The sequence below is a fragment of the Cyphomyrmex costatus genome, unplaced genomic scaffold, assembly GCF_001594065.2.
Source record: "Cyphomyrmex costatus isolate MS0001 unplaced genomic scaffold, Ccosl1.0 scaffold270, whole genome shotgun sequence".
Lineage (NCBI taxonomy): Eukaryota > Metazoa > Arthropoda > Insecta > Hymenoptera > Formicidae > Cyphomyrmex > Cyphomyrmex costatus.
In genome coordinates this window covers 230,783-242,043 of record NW_017276800.1, presented here as the reverse complement: position 1 = coordinate 242,043, position 11,261 = coordinate 230,783, and the positions used below count along the sequence as shown (strand labels likewise).

Here is an 11,261-nt window from a genome sequence, read left to right as displayed (position 1 = left end):
AATAGCGGATAATCGTAGATAACGAAAGCACTGTACTTGATATTAATTATAAAATTGTACAGTCTGTGCTAAATTTGTCTGAGATAAATTTAAGAGAATTGATAAACACAGAATTTTATCAGAATTATCAAACGAATAATTTGTTTAATCAGCTTGATCTTCAAAGAATTGTGACTAGTTATTTCCACTTTATTTCCATTCTAGAAATAAAATTCTTTAATTTTTAGTACTACTGTTCTTAATTATTTTCTAATTACTGAATTCAAAATAAAGATTGCAGAAAGAAGTTTAAGGACTTTAGAGACATCTCTCTTAATTTCTAAGATTTAAAATTAATCTCACAAAAGTTAATTTCTCTTATTCTTATTTTACTATAAAAGACAGTTTACTCCAGAAAATGTTTATTAATAAAAGAATTCACAACTAAATTATCTACAAAATTATTTTAAATCAGATATCTTTAAAAGTATTCCGTATAATCTTTTAAATGTAATAAAAAAAGAGAGAAAAGAAAGTAGATAGTATAAAAACTTTATATAACTTGCGGATTATTAGAATAATATATAATTTAAAAAAATTTAGATATTTTTATTTTAAAGATGACACATATTGAAAACTTTATCGAAAATTTTAAAATACTTAGGTAATTAGTTAACGTCTCTCAATCAAAGTATTGCAATTGTGAAAATACAGTTTTATAGCTGGAGAGTTATTGTATTTTTAAAGTTCGTGAAGAATTATAAAAAAACAAAATGTATTTCAATAATGATTTCGTGTATTGTTTAGAAAGCGCAATCACAAAAGTAAAATAATAAAGATAATTTAAGAAAATTTAACTGAAAAGATAATATAAGAAAATGATTGTAGTGTTACTTAAAAATACAATTGCGATATATATTATGTTGCCGGCGCACTTTGGCGAGTTATTATAATTATAATTATAAATTATTGACGACAAAGCTTACTTTATGTGAAGCGGCGATGGAACGCGTGGGTACGACGGCGAGAGTATGCACTCGACCGCGGCCGGCATGTGACTATCCGCCACCGCGTTCTCCATCGGGGAAGGAACTGCTTCGCAGTTAATATCGACCACCCCCGTTCGTCTCCCCACTTTGGCGAGAGAAAATCGTCTTATACTTTACAACGAGCTGTAGCGTTGCAGTACCTTGACAGAGGGTATCAGGGGAAATAAATCATCGTCAAAGTATCCTTGCGCGAGAAGATAGGGATGAACCGTAGTTTTTTTTTGTATACTCTAACAAATTGTCTTCTTCCCGGTAGTGCGAGGAATAATTTTCTAACGATGTGTTAATCAATGGAAAATAGATGTAATAGACGTGATACCGAATTGCAATAATACTTTGTCATTTCGACGTTATTTTAAAAATTACGTTTAAAAGTAATGTTGCACGTTGCAACGTGAATATCTTAATTATTCGTTTGTACAGTATATCCTGCTCGTGTTTAGTTGTCAAAGTTTTGACGAGCTATATCCGTTTCTTCCAATATTTACAATGCGTCAGTCTTGCTTTACTGACTCTGATTAATCGCTTCATTATTCAGTCATAGAAAAGTGTCTCCTTTTTCGCGAATTAAAAATCTTTCCTCCCGACGATTCTTCTCTCATCGATTCAAATGTTATCCTGGCGCATCTGTATTGTAAGGAACGATTAACGAAAAAAAAATTTATCTCGGTTGACTGCAGAAGATATGAAAGATTGTACGTGTGCTTGCAGTGATAGAAGCTATAACGAATGTATGCCAATGAATGCGCGAGACGGCACGCGATATTCATGAAACTGAACACGAACAATTTCGAAATTCCATCACGGGGAATTCCGAGTGGACACGCTTCCGAACGATTAGAGGAAGAATTTCAAATAAACGAAGTTTCAGCGACGAATGCAGAAACAGAGTGAAGCAGCGACGGTTGATCGATTTCGCTTATAATGCCCGGTTCATATCGCGAGTCTTATCGAGCTCGTTTGCTATTAGCGGTATACCCGCATATAATGTCGCAATTCAATTTACCGATTTTACCGTTTTCTTGGAAAGAGAAGTCGTCTTATACGATGACAAAACACATACTTTCTTCACGATCAATTTAATATATCGAAGTTCTTAATTGCGTTCATTACAAAAATTCCTAGTTAATAAATACTGATATGATACAAGTAAATTATAGATCCATCATTAGCAGAGTAAAGAGATATTTTATCAATTTCTTGTAATAATGTTTATGATTCTGAACAGTACTATGAATATTTATAAGCTGTACTTGTGCAATTGTATAATATAGTTGTAAGTACGTCACTGCAAATAGATATTGTTTGTCATCATAAATTTTTATATTAAAGTTGAAATTGATGAAATATCACCCTATCCTATTATTCTCATAGCTAGAAAAACATGCAAGTAATATTGGAAATTTAGATCTGCAAGAAAGGAAAACATATGTTCAAGTGTAGAGAATATAACAATTCTTTACTTAGCTTTCCATTAAAATTTCACGTGAACTTTACATGAAAATGTACTACAATTAAGGGAAATAATTTACATTTATCTTTGTCAAGTTATCTTCATCATTAAAAATCGTAATTTTGATATAGATCGTATTTTGATTTTTAGAGATGCTAATTTGATAAAGATTTTATATTTCTTTTCTTTCATTCGCGAGATGGGAAATATATAATACAATGGCACAATATATAAATAAAACTCTTCACACAGTAGAAAGCTTGGTCAACGTATCAGCATACTGAAATTCTGTACTGTTCTCATAGTCGCACATGTCCAAAGCGATAACACAACTCTCATGAACAACTTTTTTACTATCATTGAGGTATCTGTTCAATATCTCGTAGCACTCAGGAGTAGCAATGGAACCTAAAGCTTCTGCACACTCATGCCTGACCATCTCGTTTTCTTCCATGTCTTCCAATGATGCTTGCAATCCTGGCACAGATGCCTCGTCTTGAAGTTGTCCTAATACAAACGCTACCTCGTGCTTGAACAGAGCACTACCAGTCTTTAGACCTTTGCACAAAAACAATATTTAAGAAGTTAGTGCTAAAATTTAATATTTTTAATTAATATAATTACCTTCAGTAAGAGCTAAAATGCTCTCTCTGGTACTTAAATTTCTCAGTGAGAACATTGCTCTGTATCTGTCAAACAATGACTTGCTTTCATCTAACAAAATATCCCTTAAGACTTTTACATCTGTTATTTCCACTGGTGGTGCAGGATCAATAGTTGAATATGGATTTTTTTGTAAGTCCTTTGCATTGCTATTACATTCTAACCATCTCAATCGATTTAGGGCCAATTGACACGTTTCTGCTACTTCAGGTATAGGATCTTTGCAATACTTTTCCAGCAATGGAATTACACTTGACTCACCGATAGCACCCAGTGCTTCTCCTATGAAAAAAATACATATAGATATAAAATAATATAAATAATAAATACTTTCTAATTTTTTTTAAGTGAGGTCTGATTCTAAAGAGTAAAAATAAAACTATCTTAAAAAAGAGTGTCTTAATTTTCAATCTTTAAGAGCAAGATTTTACTCTTTACAGTAACATTTATTCTAAAAGTTTTAAATAATAGATCCTTAATTCTTTTCATTTTATGTTTTGAACAGATTATTGAAACTTAGACAAGACTTGTATATGCTGAATACATACCAGCTTCGTGACGTACCATCGGCTCCTGTGATAAATCCTCCAGGACATTTGTTAAAATACTAATGGCTGCAGGATCCCGCATCTGACCTAGACAGTACGCAAGCTCATGTTTCAACAACACCGACGAATCTTTGAAGCATGCATGAATCTGATCTATTGCCATTGCACCACCAATATTCTTCAGAGTGAATAGAGCACGAAATCTCTCTTTTAGAGGTCTGGCAGAGTCATTTAAGACTTTGCCTATAGTTAAAATATCGTTTTTACTCGCTTGAACCATTTTTAATCAAATGACAAATATAAAGATATAAATATAAATGAAAAATAAAATTTCGAATATCTCAAACCTGCAAAAAAATACATATAATATGATAAACATGTGATTACAAAAATATCATAAATTTTTAATTACATAAAGAAAAAGAAAAATATGTACAAAATATTATATAAAAATGAAAAATTTATAATTACATACTGTTGTCAGTGTTGACAGACTGCTTACTAATTTAATTAATTTTCAGATATTATTTATCAATCTAATGAGTAAGTTATCATTAATGTGTTATTATTAAATTAATAATTCATTTATCTCACAATTCAATGCGGTAATTTTTTAGGTTAACATGCCACTAGTGACTTTTTTATTTCAGCACTAGTAGCAGAGTAGTCAGCCACTAGCCACTAGTTAAAACGAGCATCCATGATCGAACTTAACGATTTTCTAGTTTTTTTTTAAATAAAATTTACGGTAAAACATATTTTACATTGGCAACACTGTTACATATATGCATTTTGGAACACTGTCAGCTGATTGAAACCATTTGTACTCAAGTACAAAGACTCAAATACCAGATTTTTTCGGAATATGAGAAGTAAAAACGTTTTTGACAATTTCTGACATTAAGGACACAATATACTTCTGAATTATCTAAACTCTTCGATCTTGTATTAAAATTTTTGTTATAATTTTTGCATTATAATTGTTAGTCAGAGGAATATTGACATGAAATTTTGCGTTGATGTGCACAAGTAACCTCTAGGATAAAATTGACTTGCATCTCCTAAAGACATGGAGCCACAAAAGAATCACAATATTGCTTTAAGTGAAAGTACAATATTAAGAGCATGTGCCTCGACGAGTAATGAAGGTATATGTACACTTACTGGTATGCTAGATCGCACCGAAGTTAGATACTGGATGCTGCACCTTTATTTTGAAGTATTTTGATGATTTCTCTGTATTCCCATCTAATGCCGTTAGTACAACTTTTGCTAAGTTTTTCAGTCATATTAATAATTGTGTATCAAATAAAAAAGCTTGGTAATAAGCCGAGCAATAACTGCACTAGAATGGGTTAAATTGTATCATGATCACAACTTCAAAATTTATGGATGATAATAATAATGAGAACTTTGAATTTAGCGGAGAGATTACGAAACCTCCAGGAAGATAAACATTCTAAATTAACAATTGGAGCATTTTTCGATTTTATGAGAACTGCATATCAAGTTAATGATAGTTGTGAAGGTCTGGCTACGATATTGAGTGCTAACAGTGAAATCGACTGGCATGAATTAGCAAAAATTAATTTAGACCTTGAAACGCGTGAGGGTAGTAGAGCAAATAATATCAGCTGTCATACTAGTACTGACAAACAGCAAAATGAGAATGATGATCCTATAAAGGTGTTACTGACACAAATGAGTAATAAAGAATCAAATTCTTGTACATCAGAAAGCACGATAAGTTCACAATCTTCTGTGACGTCTTGTAATAGCATTATTTCTAACACATGTAATAATGGTCCTGTGAAAGAATCTACTAGCGTGGACAATTCTTCTAATAAATGTTTAGAAACAGAAGATAATATTAAAGAAAATCAGTTATCAGGCAGTCGAGTCCAGAATGAAAAGGGGAAAGTATTACAGACTAAAGAACATTTGGAAGAGAATGAATGTGGTTTGGCGAAAGTCATGAAGGAAAATTTAAGAGATATTTTGCATGAAGGATTACTGGACTCCGTTTTGCCATATATGCTGCCAAAATCTGCCCTATCGCAACCTGTTATTAAGAAGTCCACTGCTGTTGCGGATGTTAAGAAAAGTTCTTCTTTGAATAATGTAATTGAAAGCAAAGCCTCAGTTCATAAAGAAAGAGACAAGGAGAAAAATAAAACAAACAAGAAATCATTGGAGTAAGTCTTTTAATTGCAATTACATTTTCAAACATCTTGCCATATAAAGTTAAAAGTATTTTTAAGAAATGGTTTAATTGGTCCTTTTTAATTATATATAATTAACATTATTTCTTTATATTGTATTACAGGAATGAAGTGGAAATTCATGTTTGCGATGAAGATAAAAATATCAGAAAAAACTTTCGATGCCCACAAAAGCTTCTTATACAAAAAATGTGTTATTTCGCTGATGTAACAGCAGGACAGAAACTCGATGAGATAGACATATCGGTGCACTGTGATGTGGTTATTTTTGATTGGCTGATGAGATGGGTAAAGAAGGATATCATAAAAAAGTCAGAATGGCCAGTTTTAGAGGCAAATAACGTTATTCCAATTATGGTGTCCGCTTGCTTTTTACAAATGGAACCGCTTTTGGAAAATTGTCTGCAGTATTGTCACGACAATATGTCAGATATCTTAAAAACATCAACAATTTTAACATGTCTAGATGATAATCTTCTTACAAGGTATGCATTTTACTATTGTTAATAGTTTTCATTGTATTTCGCATGATGTATTACATCTAACTAAGTAGTAATAAATAATTAATTTAAAGCTTTCTCTTTTTAAAACAATAAAACTAAACTTTCTTTTTTTCTCCTTTATTGATGTTTATAATTATCTGTAGATTGGCCGAATTATTTACCAATGAAGATGTTGAAATGTTAAAAGATAAAAAAGATAAAATTCAGAGTCGTTTGTTCTGTAAGTTAATTATATCTCTAATGGAGACTACTCCAGATAATAAAAAGGGGCACTATAGTTCATTGGCTATGATGTTTAGATGTGGAAAATGCGGCAAGAATGTTATACAATCAATTTCCGATTTTGTGCCTTGCGTTCCAAGTGCAATGAAAATTGGTAATAAGGGAACTATTCACAGTAAACATGTCAGGTACACACGACATATATATATTGATATGTAAGTATTATTCTATGAAAAATTTAAGAAATAAATAACTTTACAGAGATTTGACTTGGACACTGAATGACTATGTCATTGCTTTGCGATCCGAGTTGCGCTCCTGGCGCAAAGTGTATTGGAGATTGTGGGGAGACTGTCATTTCGTGTTCTGTCAACAATGCAACATATACTTTCCAATACATCAGATCAGTTGGTGCAGTTATCATCCAGAACTTGCACAATTCTTCGTAAATGAGCAACAGAGACCTATGCCGTTTCCATTAGGAAGATACCCGTGTTGTAGCCAATCTGCCTACAAATTTGAAACTTTATCAAATTATCAAAGTGGATGTAGATACAAAGTTAGTATCAACGTCATGTGTCTTTAATTGCGTTATAAAAATGAATTTATATTTTTTATGAATAAATATATATATATATATATACATATATATAAATGATAAAAATATAGTTTATTTAAAGATTTCTATTGTTCCTTTTTTTTAGGAACACATATCAGATATAAAGGGCGTGAAGGAATTAAATATTTTAAATATTTTATCAGCACACAGAGAAGTGATAACTTTGGAAGCACCCCAACTTTTTTTCCCAGAAAAAATTACACGGCTAGTAACACATGATCCGTCTCTTCGTTCAGGCAAATTAGTGTGCAAGGATACAATGTGGTGGAATGGAATAGAGCTCGTACCACAGAGATCGAAACTTGGTTTACTCGGTAAATTGTCACTGCTTTCTTTTTTATATATACAGGATTAAATTTTATAACGCAGAAAAAATTCATAAAAACAGGAAAAATTTGGGGAGGTTCGGGACTTCGTCGATTACTTCAAGTGCAAGATTCACAAAAGTCTTTACAAAAGATTTATCAGCGAATTTCCGTAACGACCGATATTTCGTCTCCCACTTCCTCGATTACAGACGAGGAAGACGAAGATGACGGCGGGACCGTGTATGAAGACAGCAGTGTAGATGACGAATCTTATTACAGTGAAGAATCCAATACGTTATGCACGTTAAAACCGATGACTAAAGCAAAACATCAAAATAGTCACAAGTAACAAATCGTATTATTGAAATATTAAGTATCTTTATAACACAGAATGTTTATATATGATTTTCCATATATTGTTTCCAGGAATGGTAGGTGTTGGAGCGGGAATTTGAATGTAAGACACAATCAAGATAATCAGAGAGATTTTGAGGAAAGAGCTGCGGTGCAAATGATAGCTCTTCTGACAAAGAGAACAATCACAGGCAATTTACTTTCGAAATTTAACAAGCAACAACATGGCTATAAAACTAAGCAACCTGTTGGTATGTTTTTCATACAGTATATATTACTGTCATATTAAGGCTGTGTTCTGATATTCACTGCAGAAAATTTTCAATATTGGCAGTGAATATCAAAATGCAGCCATATATAGTGAAGTCTAAAAGTTTCAGAACAGCTAGTTATCTCAGAAAGAACTGGTTTATTGGAAAAATATTTCAAAGTTGTAGAGTTTAAAAAGATCTATTTACTGAGCTTACCAGTTTAACCTTGGATGGAGTCGCCAATGTCAAGTCAAGTTCACCTTTATTTAAAAATGAAGTGCTCTATTTTTTATTCCAGAATTTAATCGCTGGTGTCAAGAGCTTTTCAAAATACTAAAGTTAATTTTTATTAAATACTTTTTGAGTTATAAGGCTTGAAAGTTACAGAGTACCGCCATTATTAGTAATATCCAAGGTGTCCGACCAATGACAAAAACCTTTTAAATATTAAAATATTAATAAGGGCTACGAGCCAAAACAATATTTTAGTAATATAATAAATATTTTTATATTTTTTGAATGTTGCTCAGGAATATGTCCTAATATTTGTCAAGATCAAGGCCATTGGAGAGATTGTTCCTCTTATTTTTATTTTACGTAAAAATGAATTTTTAATGCAGAACTTGACCTGACTGACGATGCCACCCAAAGTCAAATTGATATGATTGATAACTAGATCTTTTTATATCCCACACTTTGAAACATTTTTCCTATAAATCAACACATTCCTGAGATAATTAGTGGTTCCGGGACTTTTAGACCTTACTGTACATTTTGCGAATTATGAAAGAAAGCATGTGACTAACACATACAATTAAATGAATTAAAAAATAACATAAGTAATATGTATTTGAAATAGGTGGAACATATGTAAAACTAGAAGCTGAGTTTCGCGAACAGCTGGCCCAAACATGTAAATATAAGAATCCTTCAACAGGAAAAACTCGTATTAAGTCAAGTAAACCTTAATTTGTAAGTAGACACAATTAAAAATTCGTCTGAAGTATTGTTGAAGTAAAAATTTCGTGATTTTATATAAGAAAAAAATATGTGTGCGTGTGTGTACACACACACACACACGCGCGCGCGCGCGTTATATAACTCTTATTAATTGATAATTAAATAAGAAACAGGATAATTTTAATTTTTTTTCTGAACTCATATGGTTTATTAAGATATAAAGTAAATAATTATGAAATATAAAGCTGTGTGAATAATTTATGTATTACTTTTAGTATTGTAGTACTTATACAAAATTATAATGAGAATCCATATTCGATATTTTGTGTAAAAAAAATTTGTATTTTATTTTATTGTATATATTATCGACTTTTATAAATTATAAGTATCATAACCTTTTCAAAAAAAAACCTATACATTAGTAATCATATCACTTCTATCCAACAAGTTGTTCAATTCCATCTCTGTAAAAACTACAAAAAAAGATTAATTTACTAATTTTAGCAATTTATATACTTTTATTATTTAAACAATGTAATAGTAAGAACATACCTTCTTTTTCAGATGTAATAATTTTGTATTCTTTGGATTCCATTAGACTTTTCAAATCGAATAGCATATTTCTATCAAAACTTAGTTCTTTTGACATAACTATTTTCTCTAACATACGTTTAGTGTCGGCTCGTTTCATAATTGCTTCATCAACTGTTCCTTTAGTGCACAGCTTGTAGATAACGACGGGTTTTGTTTGCCCTATCCTATGACATCGAGCCATAGCTTGTATGTCCACTTGTGGATTCTGTAAGCGTTGAAAAGCAAAATGAACAAAATATGGGATATTAGCATTTGGAGAAAGTGTTGAAAATTACATTGATATTATAATAACTCACCCAATCACTGTCATATATAATAACGGTATCAGCACCCATTAAATTTAAACCAACTCCACCAGCTCTAATTGATATAAGAAATAAGAACATATCAGGATCGTTATTAAAAGTACTAATATTTTGTTTTCGTTTTTCAATCTCAGTATGACCATCTAATCTCACATAATTATAATTTCGTAACATAAGATAATCTTCAATCATATCTAAGATCATAGTCATTGTCGAAAATAATAAAATTTTGTGCCCTTGCAGTTTTAGTTTTGTCAGCATTGCGTCTAACACTAAAAGTTTACCGGAGGATTTAATTAAATCATCATCGATTTTTGGTAAACCAGTTGGATCCAGCGGGTAGTGAACCAAGTATGGATGATTCACGATCTTTTTATACATTGGAACTAGAAAATATAAATAAAAGCGAAATAACATATACCGTGAAAACTATATGAAATATTGCGTTAATGCGACAATACTTACGTCTATAATGACTCGAAATATTGACAGAAAACTCTCTTTTACGTTCTGTGACATCAGTGTATTGTTTCCATTTCGATAAATTGTTTGTAGATTTCTGTTCAATATTATCATTTGTTTGTACCAAACTGTTCAATACTGTATCCTTGTTCGTTTTAGATCCGTACGGACTTCTCATAAAACACTGTCTTTTCGGTCTTTCACCATTTACGGTTGGTATAATCAGATTCGGTTTTTCAATTTTACTCAGCATTTCTATATCGTGATTTAATACTGCCTTGTATAAATCGTGTTGCAATTCCGTGAGTGGCGCATAAACAATTAATTCTTTCTTAGGAGGAATTTCTAAACAAACTTCGGATTTTACTCGTCTTAACATAAATGGTTTTAAAATTTCACGCAACGACGACAATACATGTTTCTCTTCTTCCTGTTTCAAAAGTTTTTCAGTGCCATGTTGATGTTGAAGTTCATCAACGTTAAACCACGATTCAAACGTATCCAAATCATCAAAGATTTCTGGTAATAGAAAATTCAAAAGAGCCCATAACTCGGATAAATTATTTTGAAGTGGAGTCCCAGTTAATATTAGTCTGTTCATGGATCGAATACTATGTAACACCCTAAAAAATAAACGTTTTATAACAATCTTAATTTTAAGAGAAAAATAATATAAAAGTCTAATTAATTGAGAAAATAATTTTCGAAATTAGTTATATTTCTTGTGTGTGTGTGAGAGAGAGAGAGAGAGAGAGAGAGAGAGAGAGAG

General features: G+C 31.4%; 3 protein-coding genes across 3 annotated transcripts in view; 1 reads left to right on the top strand and 2 right to left on the bottom strand.

The window, feature by feature from the left end:
* Positions 1–2,709: 2,709 nt before the first annotated feature.
* Positions 2,710–3,972, bottom strand: nero (deoxyhypusine hydroxylase nero). The gene is made up of 3 exons (XM_018540841.1): positions 3,693–3,972; positions 3,106–3,426; positions 2,710–3,039 (listed from the first exon to the last, which is right to left on the bottom strand). Exons 1-3 carry the CDS (start codon positions 3,970–3,972, stop codon positions 2,726–2,728), a joined length of 915 nt encoding a protein of 304 aa, XP_018396343.1. The 3' UTR covers positions 2,710–2,725.
* Positions 3,973–4,761: 789 nt separating this feature from the next.
* LOC108774644 (uncharacterized) lies at positions 4,762–6,978 on the top strand. The gene is made up of 6 exons (XM_018540795.1): positions 4,762–4,840; positions 5,116–5,887; positions 6,019–6,399; positions 6,561–6,637; positions 6,717–6,827; positions 6,901–6,978. The coding sequence occupies exons 1-5, from the start codon at positions 4,762–4,764 to the stop codon at positions 6,785–6,787; spliced, it is 1,380 nt and encodes a 459-aa protein (XP_018396297.1). The 3' UTR covers positions 6,788–6,827; positions 6,901–6,978.
* A 67-nt stretch (positions 6,979–7,045) lies between these two features.
* The window catches only part of LOC108774659 (lymphocyte-specific helicase), a 7,253-nt gene continuing 3,037 nt past the window's right edge, over positions 7,046–11,261 (bottom strand). The window contains exons 5-8 of the mRNA XM_018540810.1: positions 10,496–11,115; positions 10,022–10,416; positions 9,684–9,930; positions 7,046–7,149 (exon numbers count right to left, since the gene is read on the bottom strand). Coding sequence (XP_018396312.1) covers positions 7,118–7,149; positions 9,684–9,930; positions 10,022–10,416; positions 10,496–11,115 — 1,294 coding nt within the window. The 3' untranslated portion in view covers positions 7,046–7,117. The remainder of the gene's footprint in view (positions 7,150–9,683; positions 9,931–10,021; positions 10,417–10,495; positions 11,116–11,261) is intronic.